General features: G+C 49.2%; 1 protein-coding gene across 4 annotated transcripts in view; it reads right to left on the minus strand.

Moving 5' to 3' along the window:
- LOC141273829 (uncharacterized) overlaps positions 1-10,393 on the minus strand; it is a 208,341-nt gene extending 197,948 nt beyond the window's left edge. The window contains exon 1 of one of the 4 annotated variants that reach the window (XM_073686228.1): positions 10,185-10,393. In XM_073686228.1, coding sequence (XP_073542329.1) covers positions 10,185-10,347 — 163 coding nt within the window. In that variant the 5' untranslated portion in view covers positions 10,348-10,393. The remainder of the gene's footprint in view (positions 1-10,184) is intronic. The other 3 variants (XM_073686229.1, XM_073686226.1, XM_073686227.1) reach the window with 3 other exon arrangements.
- Between the last annotated feature and the right edge of the window lie 1,740 nt (positions 10,394-12,133).

The following is a 12,133-nucleotide window of genomic DNA, read 5'->3' on the forward strand; positions in this document are numbered from 1 at the left end:
GAATAGACTATGACTGACAGCCTGCTGTGAAGCATGTGTCTATGCAGAGACAGCTGTCAACCAGTGTGCTGGACAGTGATCAGTGTCTGACAGCCCATGAATAGACTCTATGACTGACAGCCTACTGTGAAGCATGTGTCTATGCAGAGACAGCTGTCAACCAGTGTGCTGGACAGTGATCAGTGTCTGACAGCCCATGAATAGACTATGACTGACAGCCTACTGTGAAGCATGTGTCTATGCAGAGACAGCTGTCAACCAGTGTGCTGGACAGTGATCAGTGTCTGACAGCCCATGAATAGACTCTATGACTGACAGCCTGCTGTGAAGCATGTGTCTATGCAGAGCCGGCTGTCAACCAGTGTGCTGGACAGTATCAGTGTTTGACAGCCCATGAATAGACTATGACTGACAGCCTGCTGTGAAGCATGTGTCTATGCAGAGACAGCTGTCAACCATTGTGCTGGACAGTAGCAGTGTCTGACAGCCCATGAATAGACTCTATGACTGACAGCCTGCTGTGAAGCATGTGTCTATGCAGAGACAGCTGTCAACCAGTGTGCTGGACAGTGATCAGTGTCTGACAGCCCATGAATAGACTATGACTGACAGCCTGCTGTGAAGCATGTGTCTCTGCAGAGCCGGCTGTCAACCAGTGTGCTGGACAGTGATCAGTGTCTGACAGCCCATGAATAGACTCTATGACTGACAGCCTGCTGTGAAGCATGTGTCTCTGCAGAGACAGCTGTCAACCAGTGTGCTGGACAGTGATCAGTGTCTGACAGCCCATGAATAGACTATGACTGACAGCCTACTGTGAAGCATGTGTCTATGCAGAGACAGCTGTCAACCAGTGTGCTGGACAGTGATTAGTGTCTGACAGCCCATGAATAGACTATGACTGACAGCCTGCTGTGAAGCATGTGTCTATGCAGAGACAGCTGTCAACCAGTGTGCTGGACAGTGATCAGTGTCTGACAGCCCATGAATAGACTCTATGACTGACAGCCTGCTGTGAAGCATGTGTCTATACAGAGCCGGCTGTCAACCAGTGTGCTGGACAGTGATCAGTGGCTGACAGCCCATGAATAGACTATGACTGACAGCCTGCTGTGAAGCATGTGTCTATGCAGAGACAGCTGTCAACCAGTGTGCTGGACAGTGATCAGTGTCTGACAGCCCATGAATAGACTATGACTGACAGCCTGCTGTGAAGCATGTGTTTCTGCAGAGACAGCTGTCAACCAGTGTGCTGGACAGTGATCAGTGTCGGACAGCCCATGAATAGACTCTATGACTGACAGCCTGCTGTGAAGCATGTGTCTATGCAGAGCCGGCTGTCAACCAGTGTGCTGGACAGTGATAAGTGTCTGACAGCCCATGAATAGACTCTATGACTGACAGCCTGCTGTGAAGCATGTGTCTATGCAGAGACAGCTGTCAACCAGTGTGCTGGACAGTGATCAGTGGCTGACAGCCCATGAATAGACTCTATGACTGACAGCCTGCTGTGAAGCATGTGTCTATGCAGAGACAGCTGTCAACCAGTGTGCTGGACAGTGATCAGTGTCTGACAGCCCATGAATAGACTCTATGACTGACAGCCTGCTGTGAAGCATGTGTCTATGCAGAGACAGCTGTCAACCAGTGTGCTGGACAGTGATCAGTGTCTGACAGCCCATGAATAGACTCTATGACTGACAGCCTGCTGTGAAGCATGTGTCTATGCAGAGACAGCTGTCAACCAGTGTGCTGGACAGTGATCAGTGTCTGACAGCCCATGAATAGACTCTATGACTGACAGCCTGCTGTGAAGCATGTGTCTATGCAGAGACAGCTGTCAACCAGTGTGCTGGACAGTGATCAGTGTCTGACAGCCCATGAATAGACTCCATGACTGACAGCCTACTGTGAAGCATGTGTCTATGCAGAGACAGCTGTCAACCAGTGTGCTGGACAGTGATCAGTGTCTGACAGCCCATGAATAGACTATGACTGACAGCCTGCTGTGAAGCATGTGTCTATGCAGAGACAGCTGTCAACCAGTGTGCTGGACAGTAGCAGTGTCTGACAGCCCATAAATAGACTCTATGACTGACAGCCTGCTGTGAAGCATGTGTCTATGCAGAGACAGCTGTCAACCAGTGTGCTGGACAGTGATCAGTGTCTGACAGCCCATGAATAGACTCTATGACTGACAGCCTGCTGTGAAGCATGTGTCTATGCAGAGACAGCTGTCAACCAGTGTGCTGGACAGTGATCAGTGTCTGACAGCCCATGAATAGACTCTATGACTGACAGCCTGCTGTGAAGCATGTGTCTCTGCAGAGACAGCTGTCAACCAGTGTGCTGGACAGTGATCAGTGTCTGACAGCCCATGAATAGACTATGACTGACAGCCTACTGTGAAGCATGTGTCTATGCAGAGACAGCTGTCAACCAGTGTGCTGGACAGTGATCAGTGTCTGACAGCCCATGAATAGACTATGACTGACAGCATGCTGTGAAGCATGTGTCTATGCAGAGACAGCTGTCAACCAGTGTGCTGGACAGTGATCAGTGTCTGACAGCCCATGAATAGACTCTATGACTGACAGCCTGCTGTGAAGCATGTGTCTATACAGAGCCGGCTGTCAACCAGTGTGCTGGACAGTGATCAGTGGCTGACAGCCCATGAATAGACTCTATGACTGACAGCCTGCTGTGAAGCATGTGTCTATGCAGAGACAGCTGTCAACCAGTGTGCTGGACAGTGATCAGTGTCTGACAGCCCATGAATAGACTATGACTGACAGCCTGCTGTGAAGCATGTGTCTCTGCAGAGACAGCTGTCAACCAGTGTGCTGGACAGTGATCAGTGTCTGACAGCCCATGAATAGACTCTATGACTGACAGCCTGCTCTGAAGCATGTGTCTATGCAGAGACAGCTGTCAACCAGTGTGCTGGACAGTATCAGTGTCTGACAGCCCATGAATAGACTCTATGACTGACAGCCTGCTGTGAAGCATGTGTCTATGCAGAGACAGCTGTCAACCAGTGTGCTGGACAGTGATCAGTGTCTGACAGCCCATGAATAGACTCCATGACTGACAGCCTACTGTGAAGCATGTGTCTATGCAGAGACAGCTGTCAACCAGTGTGCTGGACAGTGATCAGTGTCTGACAGCCCATGAATAGACTCCATGACTGACAGCCTACTGTGAAGCATGTGTCTCTGCAGAGACAGCTGTCAACCAGTGTGCAGGACAGTGATCAGTATCTGACAGCCCATAAATAGACTCTATGACTGACAGCCTGCTGTGAAGCATGTGTCTATGCAGAGACAGCGGTCAACCAGTGTGCTGGACAGTGATCAGTGTCTGACAGCCCATGAATAGACTCTATGACTGACAGCCTGCTGTGAAGCATGTGTCTATGCAGAGATAGCTGTCAACCAGTGTGCTGGACAGTGATCAGTGTCTGACAGCCCATGAATAGACTCTATGACTGACAGCCTGCTGTGAAGCATGTGTCTATGCAGAGACAGCTGTCATCCAGTGTGCTGGACAGTGATCAGTGTCTGACAGCCCATGAATAGACTCTATGACTGACAGCCTGCTGTGAAGCATGTGTCTATGCAGAGACAGCTGTCAACCAGTGTGCTGGACAGTGATCAGTGTCTGACAGCCCATGAATAGACTATGACTGACAGCCTGCTGTGAAGCATGTGTCTCTGCAGAGCCGGCTGTCAACCAGTGTGCTGGACAGTGATCAGTGTCTGACAGCCCATGAATAGACTCTATGACTGACAGCCTGCTGTGAAGCATGTGTCTATGCAAAGCCAGCTGTCAACCAGTGTGCTGGACAGTGATCAGTGTCTGACAGCCAATGAATAGACTATGACTGACAGCCTGCTGTGAAGCATGTGTCTATGCAGAGACAGCTGTCAACCAGTGTGCTGGACAGTGATCAGTGTCTGACAGCCCATGAATAGACTCTATGACTGACAGCCTGCTGTGAAGCATGTGTCTATGCAGAGACAGCTGTCAACCAGTGTGCTGGACAGTGATCAGTGGCTGACAGCCCATGAATAGACTATGACTGACAGCCTACTGTGAAGCATGTGTCTATGCAGAGACAGCTGTCAACCAGTGTGCTGGACAGTGATCAGTGGCTGACAGCCCATGAATAGACTCTATGACTGACAGCCTACTGTGAAGCATGTGTCTCTGCAGAGACAGCTGTCAAACAGTGTGCAGGACAGTGATCAGTGTCTGACAGCCCATGAATAGACTCTATGACTGACAGCCTGCTGTGAAGCATGTGTCTATGCAGAGACAGCTGTCAACCAGTGTACTGGACAGTGATCAGTGTCTGACAGCCCATGAATAGACTCTATGACTGACAGCCTGCTGTGAAGCATGTGTCTATGCAGAGACAGCTGTCAACCAGTGTGCTGGACAGTGATCAGTGTCTGACAGCCCATGAATAGACTCTATGACTGACAGCCTACTGTGAAGCATGTGTCTATGCAGAGCCGGCTGTCAACCAGTGTGCTGGACAGTGATCAGTGTCTGACAGCCCATGAATAGACTCTATGACTGACAGCCTGCTGTGAAGCATGTGTCTATGCAGAGACAGCTGTCATCCAGTGTGCTGGACAGTGATCAGTGTCTGACAGCCCATGAATAGACTCTATGACTGACAGCCTGCTCTGAAGCATGTGTCTATGCAGAGACAGCTGTCAACCAGTGTGCTGGACAGTGATCAGTGTCTGACAGCCCATGAATAGACTATGACTGACAGCCTGCTGTGAAGCATGTGTCTCTGCAGAGCCGGCTGTCAACCAGTGTGCTGGACAGTGATCAGTGTCTGACAGCCCATGAATAGACTCTATGACTGACAGCCTGCTGTGAAGCATGTGTCTATGCAGAGACAGCTGTCAACCAGTGTGCTGGACAGTGATCAGTGTCTGACAGCCCATGAATAGACTATGACTGACAGCCTGCTGTGAAGCATGTGTCTATGCAGAGACAGCTGTCAACCAGTGTGCTGGACAGTGATCAGTGTCTGACAGCCCATGAATAGACTCCATGACTGACAGCCTGATGTGAAGCATGTGTCTATGCAGAGCCGGCTGTCAACCAGTGTGCTGGACAGTGATCAGTGTCTGACAGCCCATGAATAGACTCTATGACTGACAGCCTGCTGTGAAGCATGTGTCTATGCAGAGACAGCTGTCAACCAGTGTGCTGGACAGTGATCAGTGTCTGACAGCCCATGAATAGACTCTATGACTGACAGCCTACTGTGAAGCATGTGTCTATGCAGAGACAGCAGTCAACCAGTGTGCTGGACAGTGATCAGTGTCTGACAGCCCATGAATAGACTATGACTGACAGCCTACTGTGAAGCATGTGTCTATGCAGAGACAGCTGTCAACCAGTGTGCTGGACAGTGATCAGTGGCTGACAGCCCATGAATAGACTCTATGACTGACAGCCTACTGTGAAGCATGTGTCTCTGCAGAGACAGCTGTCAACCAGTGTGCAGGACAGTGATCAGTGTCTGACAGCCCATGAATAGACTCTATGACTGACAGCCTGCTGTGAAGCATGTGTCTATGCAGAGACAGCTGTCAACCAGTGTGCTGGACAGTGATCAGTGTCTGACAGCCCATGAATAGACTCTATGACTGACAGCCTGCTGTGAAGCATGTGTCTATGCAGAGACAGCTGTCAACCAGTGTGCTGGACAGTGATCAGTGTCTGACAGCCCATGAATAGACTCTATGACTGACAGCCTACTGTGAAGCATGTGTCTATGCAGAGCCGGCTGTCAACCAGTGTGCTGGACAGTGATCAGTGTCTGACAGCCCATGAATAGACTCTATGACTGACAGCCTGCTGTGAAGCATGTGTCTATGCAAAGACAGCTGTCATCCAGTGTGCTGGACAGTGATCAGTGTCTGACAGCCCATGAATAGACTCTATGACTGACAGCCTGCTGTGAAGCATGTGTCTATGCAGAGACAGCTGTCAACCAGTGTGCTGGACAGTGATCAGTGTCTGACAGCCCATGAATAGACTCCATGACTGACAGCCTGCTGTGAAGCATGTGTCTATGCAGAGACAGCTGTCAACTAGTGTGCTGGATAGTGATCAGTGTCTGACAGCCCATGAATAGACTATGACTGACAGCCTGCTGTGAAGCATGTGTCTCTGCAGAGCCGGCTGTCAACCAGTGTGCTGGACAGTGATCAGTGTCTGACAGCCCATGAATAGACTCTATGACTGACAGCCTGCTGTGAAGCATGTGTCTATGCAGAGACAGCTGTCAACCAGTGTGCTGGACAGTGATCAGTGTCTGACAGCCCATGAATAGACTATGACTGACAGCCTGCTGTGAAGCATGTGTCTATGCAGAGACAGCTGTCAACCAGTGTGCTGGACAGTGATCAGTGTCTGACAGCCCATGAATAGACTCCATGACTGACAGCCTGATGTGAAGCATGTGTCTATGCAGAGACAGCTGTCAACCAGTGTGCTGGACAGTGATCAGTGTCTGACAGCCCATGAATAGACTCTATGACTGACAGCCTGCTGTGAAGCATGAGTCTATGCAGAGACAGCTGTCAACCAGTGTGCTGGACAGTGATCAGTGTCTGACAGCCCATGAATAGACTCTATGACTGACAGCCTGCTCTGAAGCATGTGTCTATGCAGAGACAGCTGTCAACCAGTGTGCTGGACAGTATCAGTGTCTGACATCCCATGAATAGACTCTATGACTGACAGCCTGCTGTGAAGCATGTGTCTATGCAGAGACAGCTGTCAACCAGTGTGCTGGACAGTGATCAGTGTCTGACAGCCCATGAATAGACTCCATTACTGACAGCCTACTGTGAAGCATGTGTCTATGCAGAGACAGCTGTCAACCAGTGTGCTGGACAGTGATCAGTGTCTGACAGCCCATGAATAGACTCTATGACTGACAGCCTGCTGTGAAGCATGTGTCTATGCAGAGACAGCTGTCAACCAGTGTGCTGGACAGTATCAGTGTCTGACAGCCCATGAATAGACTATGACTGACAGCCTGCTGTAAAGCATGTGTCTATGCAGAGCCGGCTGTCAACCAGTGTGCTGGACAGTGATCAGTGTCTGACAGCCCATGAATAGACTATGACTGACAGCCTGCTGTGAAGCATGTGTCTATGCAGAGCCGGCTGTCAACCAGTGTGCTGGACAGTGATCAGTGTCTGACAGCCCATGAATAGACTCCATGACTGACAGCCTACTGTGAAGCATGTGTCTATGCAGAGACAGCTGTCAACCAGTGTGCTGGACAGTGATCAGTGTCTGACAGCCCATGAATAGACTCTATGACTGACAGCCTGCTGTGAAGCATGTGTCTATGCAGAGACAGCTGTCAACCAGTGTGCTGGACAGTGATCAGTGTCTGACAGCCCATGAATAGACTCCATGACTGACAGCCTACTGTGAAGCATGTGTCTATGCAGAGACAGCTGTCAACCAGTGTGCTGGACAGTGATCAGTGTCTGACAGCCCATGAATAGACTCTATGACTGACAGCCTGCTGTGAAGCATGTGTCTATGCAGAGACAGTGGTCAACCAGTGTGCTGGACAGTGATCAGTGTCTGACAGCCCATGAATAGACTCCATGACTGACAGCCTACTGTGAAGCATGTGTCTATGCAGAGACAGCTGTCAACCAGTGTGCTGGACAGTGATCAGTGTCTGACAGCCCATGAATAGACTCTATGACTGACAGCCTGCTGTGAAGCATGTGTCTATGCAGAGACAGCTGTCAACCAGTGTGCTGGACAGTGATCAGTGTCTGACAGCCCATGAATAGACTATGACTGACAGCCTGCTGTGAAGCATGTGTCTATGCAGAGACAGCGGTCAACCAGTGTGCTGGACAGTGATCAGTGTCTGACAGCCCATGAATAGACTCCATGACTGACAGCCTACTGTGAAGCATGTGTCTATGCAGAGACAGCTGTCAACCAGTTTGCTGGACAGTGGTCAGTGTCTGACAGCCCATGAATAGACTCTATGACTGACAGCCTGTTGTGAAGCATGTGTCTATGCAGAGACAGCTGTCAACCAGTGTGCTGGACAGTATCAGTGTCTGACAGCCCATGAATAGACTATGACTGACAGCCTGCTGTGAAGCATGTGTCTATGCAGAGCCGGCTGTCAACCAGTGTGCTGGACAGTGATCAGTGTCTGACAGCCCATGAATAGACTATGACTGACAGCCTGCTGTGAAGCATGTGTCTATGCAGAGCCGGCTGTCAACCAGTGTGCTGGACAGTGATCAGTGTCTGACAGCCCATGAATAGACTATGTCTGACAGCCCATGAATAGACTATGACTGACAGCCTGCTGTGAAGCATGTGTCTATGCAGAGACAGCTGTCAACCAGTGTGCTGGACAGTATCAGTGTCTGACAGCCCATGAATAGACTCTATGACTGACAGCCTACTGTGAAGCATGTGTCTATGCAGAGCCGGCTGTCAACCAGTGTGCTGGACAGTGATCAGTGTCTGACAGCCCATGAATAGACTCTATGACTGACAGCCTACTGTGAAGCATGTGTCTATGCAGAGACAGCGGTCAACCAGTGTGCTGGACAGTGATCAGTGTCTGACAGCCCATGAATAGACTATGACTGACAGCCTGCTGTGAAGCATGTGTCTATGCAGAGACAGCTGTCAACCAGTGTGCTGGACAGTGATCAGTGTCTGACAGCCCATGAATAGACTCTATGACTGACAGCCTGCTGTGAAGCATGTGTCTGTGCAGAGACAGCTGTCAACCAGTGTGCTGGACAGTGATCAGTGTCTGACAGCCCATGAATAGACTATGACTGACAGCCTGCTGTGAAGCATGTGTCTATGCAGAGACAGCTATCAACCAGTGTGCTGGACAGTGATCAGTGTCTGACAGCCCATGAATAGACTATGACTGACAGCCTGCTGTGAAGCATGTGTCTATGCAGAGACAGCTGTCAACCAGTGTGCTGGACAGTGATCAGTGTCTGACAGCCCATGAATAGACTATGACTGACAGCCTGCTGTGAAGCATGTGTCTATGCAGAGACAGCTGTCAACCAGTGTGCTGGACAGTGATCAGTGTCTGACAGCCCATGAATAGACTCTATGACTGACAGCCTGCTGTGAAGCATGTGTCTATGCAGAGCCGGCTGTCAACCAGTGTGCTGGACAGTGATCAGTGTCTGACAGCCCATGAATAGACTCTATGACTGACAGCCTACTGTGAAGCATGTGTCTATGCAGAGACAGCAGTCAACCAGTGTGCTGGACAGTGATCAGTGTCTGACAGCCCATGAATAGACTATGACTGACAGCCTGCTGTGAAGCATGTGTCTATGCAGAGACAGCTGTCAACCAGTGTGCTGGACAGTGATCAGTGACTAAAAGCTCCTGAATCCGCTCTATGACTGTTAGCAAGCAGGCACAGGGAGAATACAAGTCATTTTCTCCTTGTAGCCGCTGCTCCAGTAAGACAGGCTAACATGATTATAACGCCATTTAGTGGCAGATTAATCCCACATCTGCAGGTTAACAATGCTTCTAGACAGGACTGGTTCCCTTTGAATGTTCTTCATAGCTATAGAGACTAATCTTTTTCACACAAACACTATAAGATCAGGGATAATGCTGATACAGAGAACACAACCAAATGAGCTGAATGATGGGCGGCAGCAGTCATGGGCGTTACAGTCGTGACATCACCACTGCAGCCTGTCAACACCAGCTGGAGTAGCAGCATAGAGGCAGCACTGGACCTGGGAAGGGTGACTGGGAATTTGTGTATTTTTCCTACATTCGCCGACCTGCCCTTATGGCATGATGTTTCGGCCATTGTCGGTTATAAGTGCTGTATTGTCTCGTCCTTTGGCTCCTACATAAATCATGGTGACACTCAATGATTAGTACATTAATCATTTCCATATTGTCAACACATAGAAGCCATCACCTTCTCCATTACAGTGTGTGACACAATCCCAGTGCCAGTCCCCGCATCTATAGTCTATGTGTCTACATGTACAGTCTGCAGGAGGGGTATGTCATCGTACACACATGCCAGATATTTCGGTGTCACATCCTCAGAAGCACCACACAGAACAAAGGAGAAGCCGCAGCTTACTCACCTCTCTTCCGCAGCTCACACAGACGCACAATATTTACGTCACCAAGCAAAGCCAGTGAGCCGCTGGGGATCTTGGGAGATGTAGTTTCTCGGGATTTGCTCCTGTGACTTTCTGTACGTAGTGTAGGGAACGGTGGGCGAGTAACCGAGCGTACATGGTCCATGTGTATACCAGCGCTGGTGATGGCTGGGAAATGCCCACGAGCTCATACAAGATGACTGACATGACCCCAGCTCTGTACTAGGTGTGACGTTATACACGGGTGTGGAGCTGTCTAGTGTGGGGGGCTGGAGAGCTGTAGCCAACCCCCAACGTTTCAAGTAACAGTCCCCATGAGAAATAACAACTGCTGGGCCCTAACATAGCCCCCTATAAAGAGATGGGCTCAGGGGCTACACAATTTCACCAGCCACTGTGCCCCATACTAGTAACTGCCACATTGACCCCTTAACAGTCACAGTACCCCATAACAGCTGTGGTCACAGTATCCCCATAACAGCTACAGTCAAAGTACCCCATAACTGCTGTGGTCACAGTATCCCCATAACAGCTACAGTCACAGTAGCCCCATAATAGTTACAGTCACAGTAGCCCCATAACAGCTACAATCACAGTAGCCCCATAATAGCTACAGTCACAGTGCCCCCATAATAGCTACAGTCACAGTGCCCCCATAAAAGCTACAGTCACAGTGCCCCCATAACAGCTACAGTCACAGTAGCCCCATAACAGCTACAGTCACAGTAGCCCCATAATAGTTACAGTCATGAGTAGCCCTAAAAGAGATGCAATCACAGAGTCACAATAACAGCTACAGTCACAGTGCCCCCATAACAGCTACAGTCACAGTGGACCCATAACAGCTACAGTCACAGTGCCCCCATAATAACTACAGTCACAGTAGCCCCATAACAGCTACAGTCACAGTATCCCCATAACAGCTACAGTCACAGTAGCCCCATAACAGCTACAGTCACAGTAGCCCCATAACAGCTATGGTCACAGTGCCCCCATAATAGCTACAGTCACACTAGCCCCATAACAGCTACGGTCACAGTAGCCCCATAATAGTTACAGTCATAGGAAGCCCTAAAAGAGATACAATCACAGTGCCCCCATAATAGCTACAGTCACAGTAGCCCAATAACACCTATGGTCACACTAGCCCCATAACAGCTACGGTCACAGTAGCCCCATAATAGTTACAGTCATAGGAAGCCCTAAAAGAGATACAATCACAGAGTCACAATAATAGCTACAGTCACAGTAGCCCCATAACAGCTACAGTCACAGTTCCCCCATAATAACTACAGTCACAGTGCCCCCATAACAGCTACTGTCACAGTAGCCCCATAACAACTATAGTCACAGTAGCCATATAACAGCTATAGTCACAGTAGCCCCATAACAGCTACAGTCACAGTAGCCCCATAACAGCTACAGTCACAGTAGCCCCATAACAGCTACAGTCACAGTGCCCCCATAATAGCTACAGTCACAACAGCCCCATAACAGCTACAGTCACAGTAGCCCCATAACAGCTACTGTCATAGTAGCCCCATAACAACTACAGTCACAGTAGCCCCATAACAGCTACAGTCACAGTAGCCCCATAACAGTGTAGTATGAACATGAAAAATGGCTATTTTATATTTCAGATCCATATTGAAATAAAATAGGAACCAGACATGTCAGCTTTTGTAGGTATCCTATCTCAGTAGACTAGGGGTCATTAGTCCAGACATACTAAAACATGGTTTTAGGTTAAGTTTGCTAACAGTCTGAGGTTTAATCTTTATTACTGAAGGGAATTAGACTTTGTATACGCTGTGTTTGCTAGAACCAGAGACAGACGATTGCACAATATTGTAAATAAGACTACAGGCATACCAAAAATATAAGTGGCTATCTGAAACCCATTATGATGTATCCAATCTTTAATCAATATT

The sequence above is a fragment of the Phyllobates terribilis genome, unplaced genomic scaffold, assembly GCF_046119375.1.
Source record: "Phyllobates terribilis strain yellow unplaced genomic scaffold, ASM4611937v1 Scaffold_5__5_contigs__length_657084704, whole genome shotgun sequence".
NCBI classification, from domain to species: Eukaryota; Metazoa; Chordata; class Amphibia; order Anura; family Dendrobatidae; genus Phyllobates; species Phyllobates terribilis.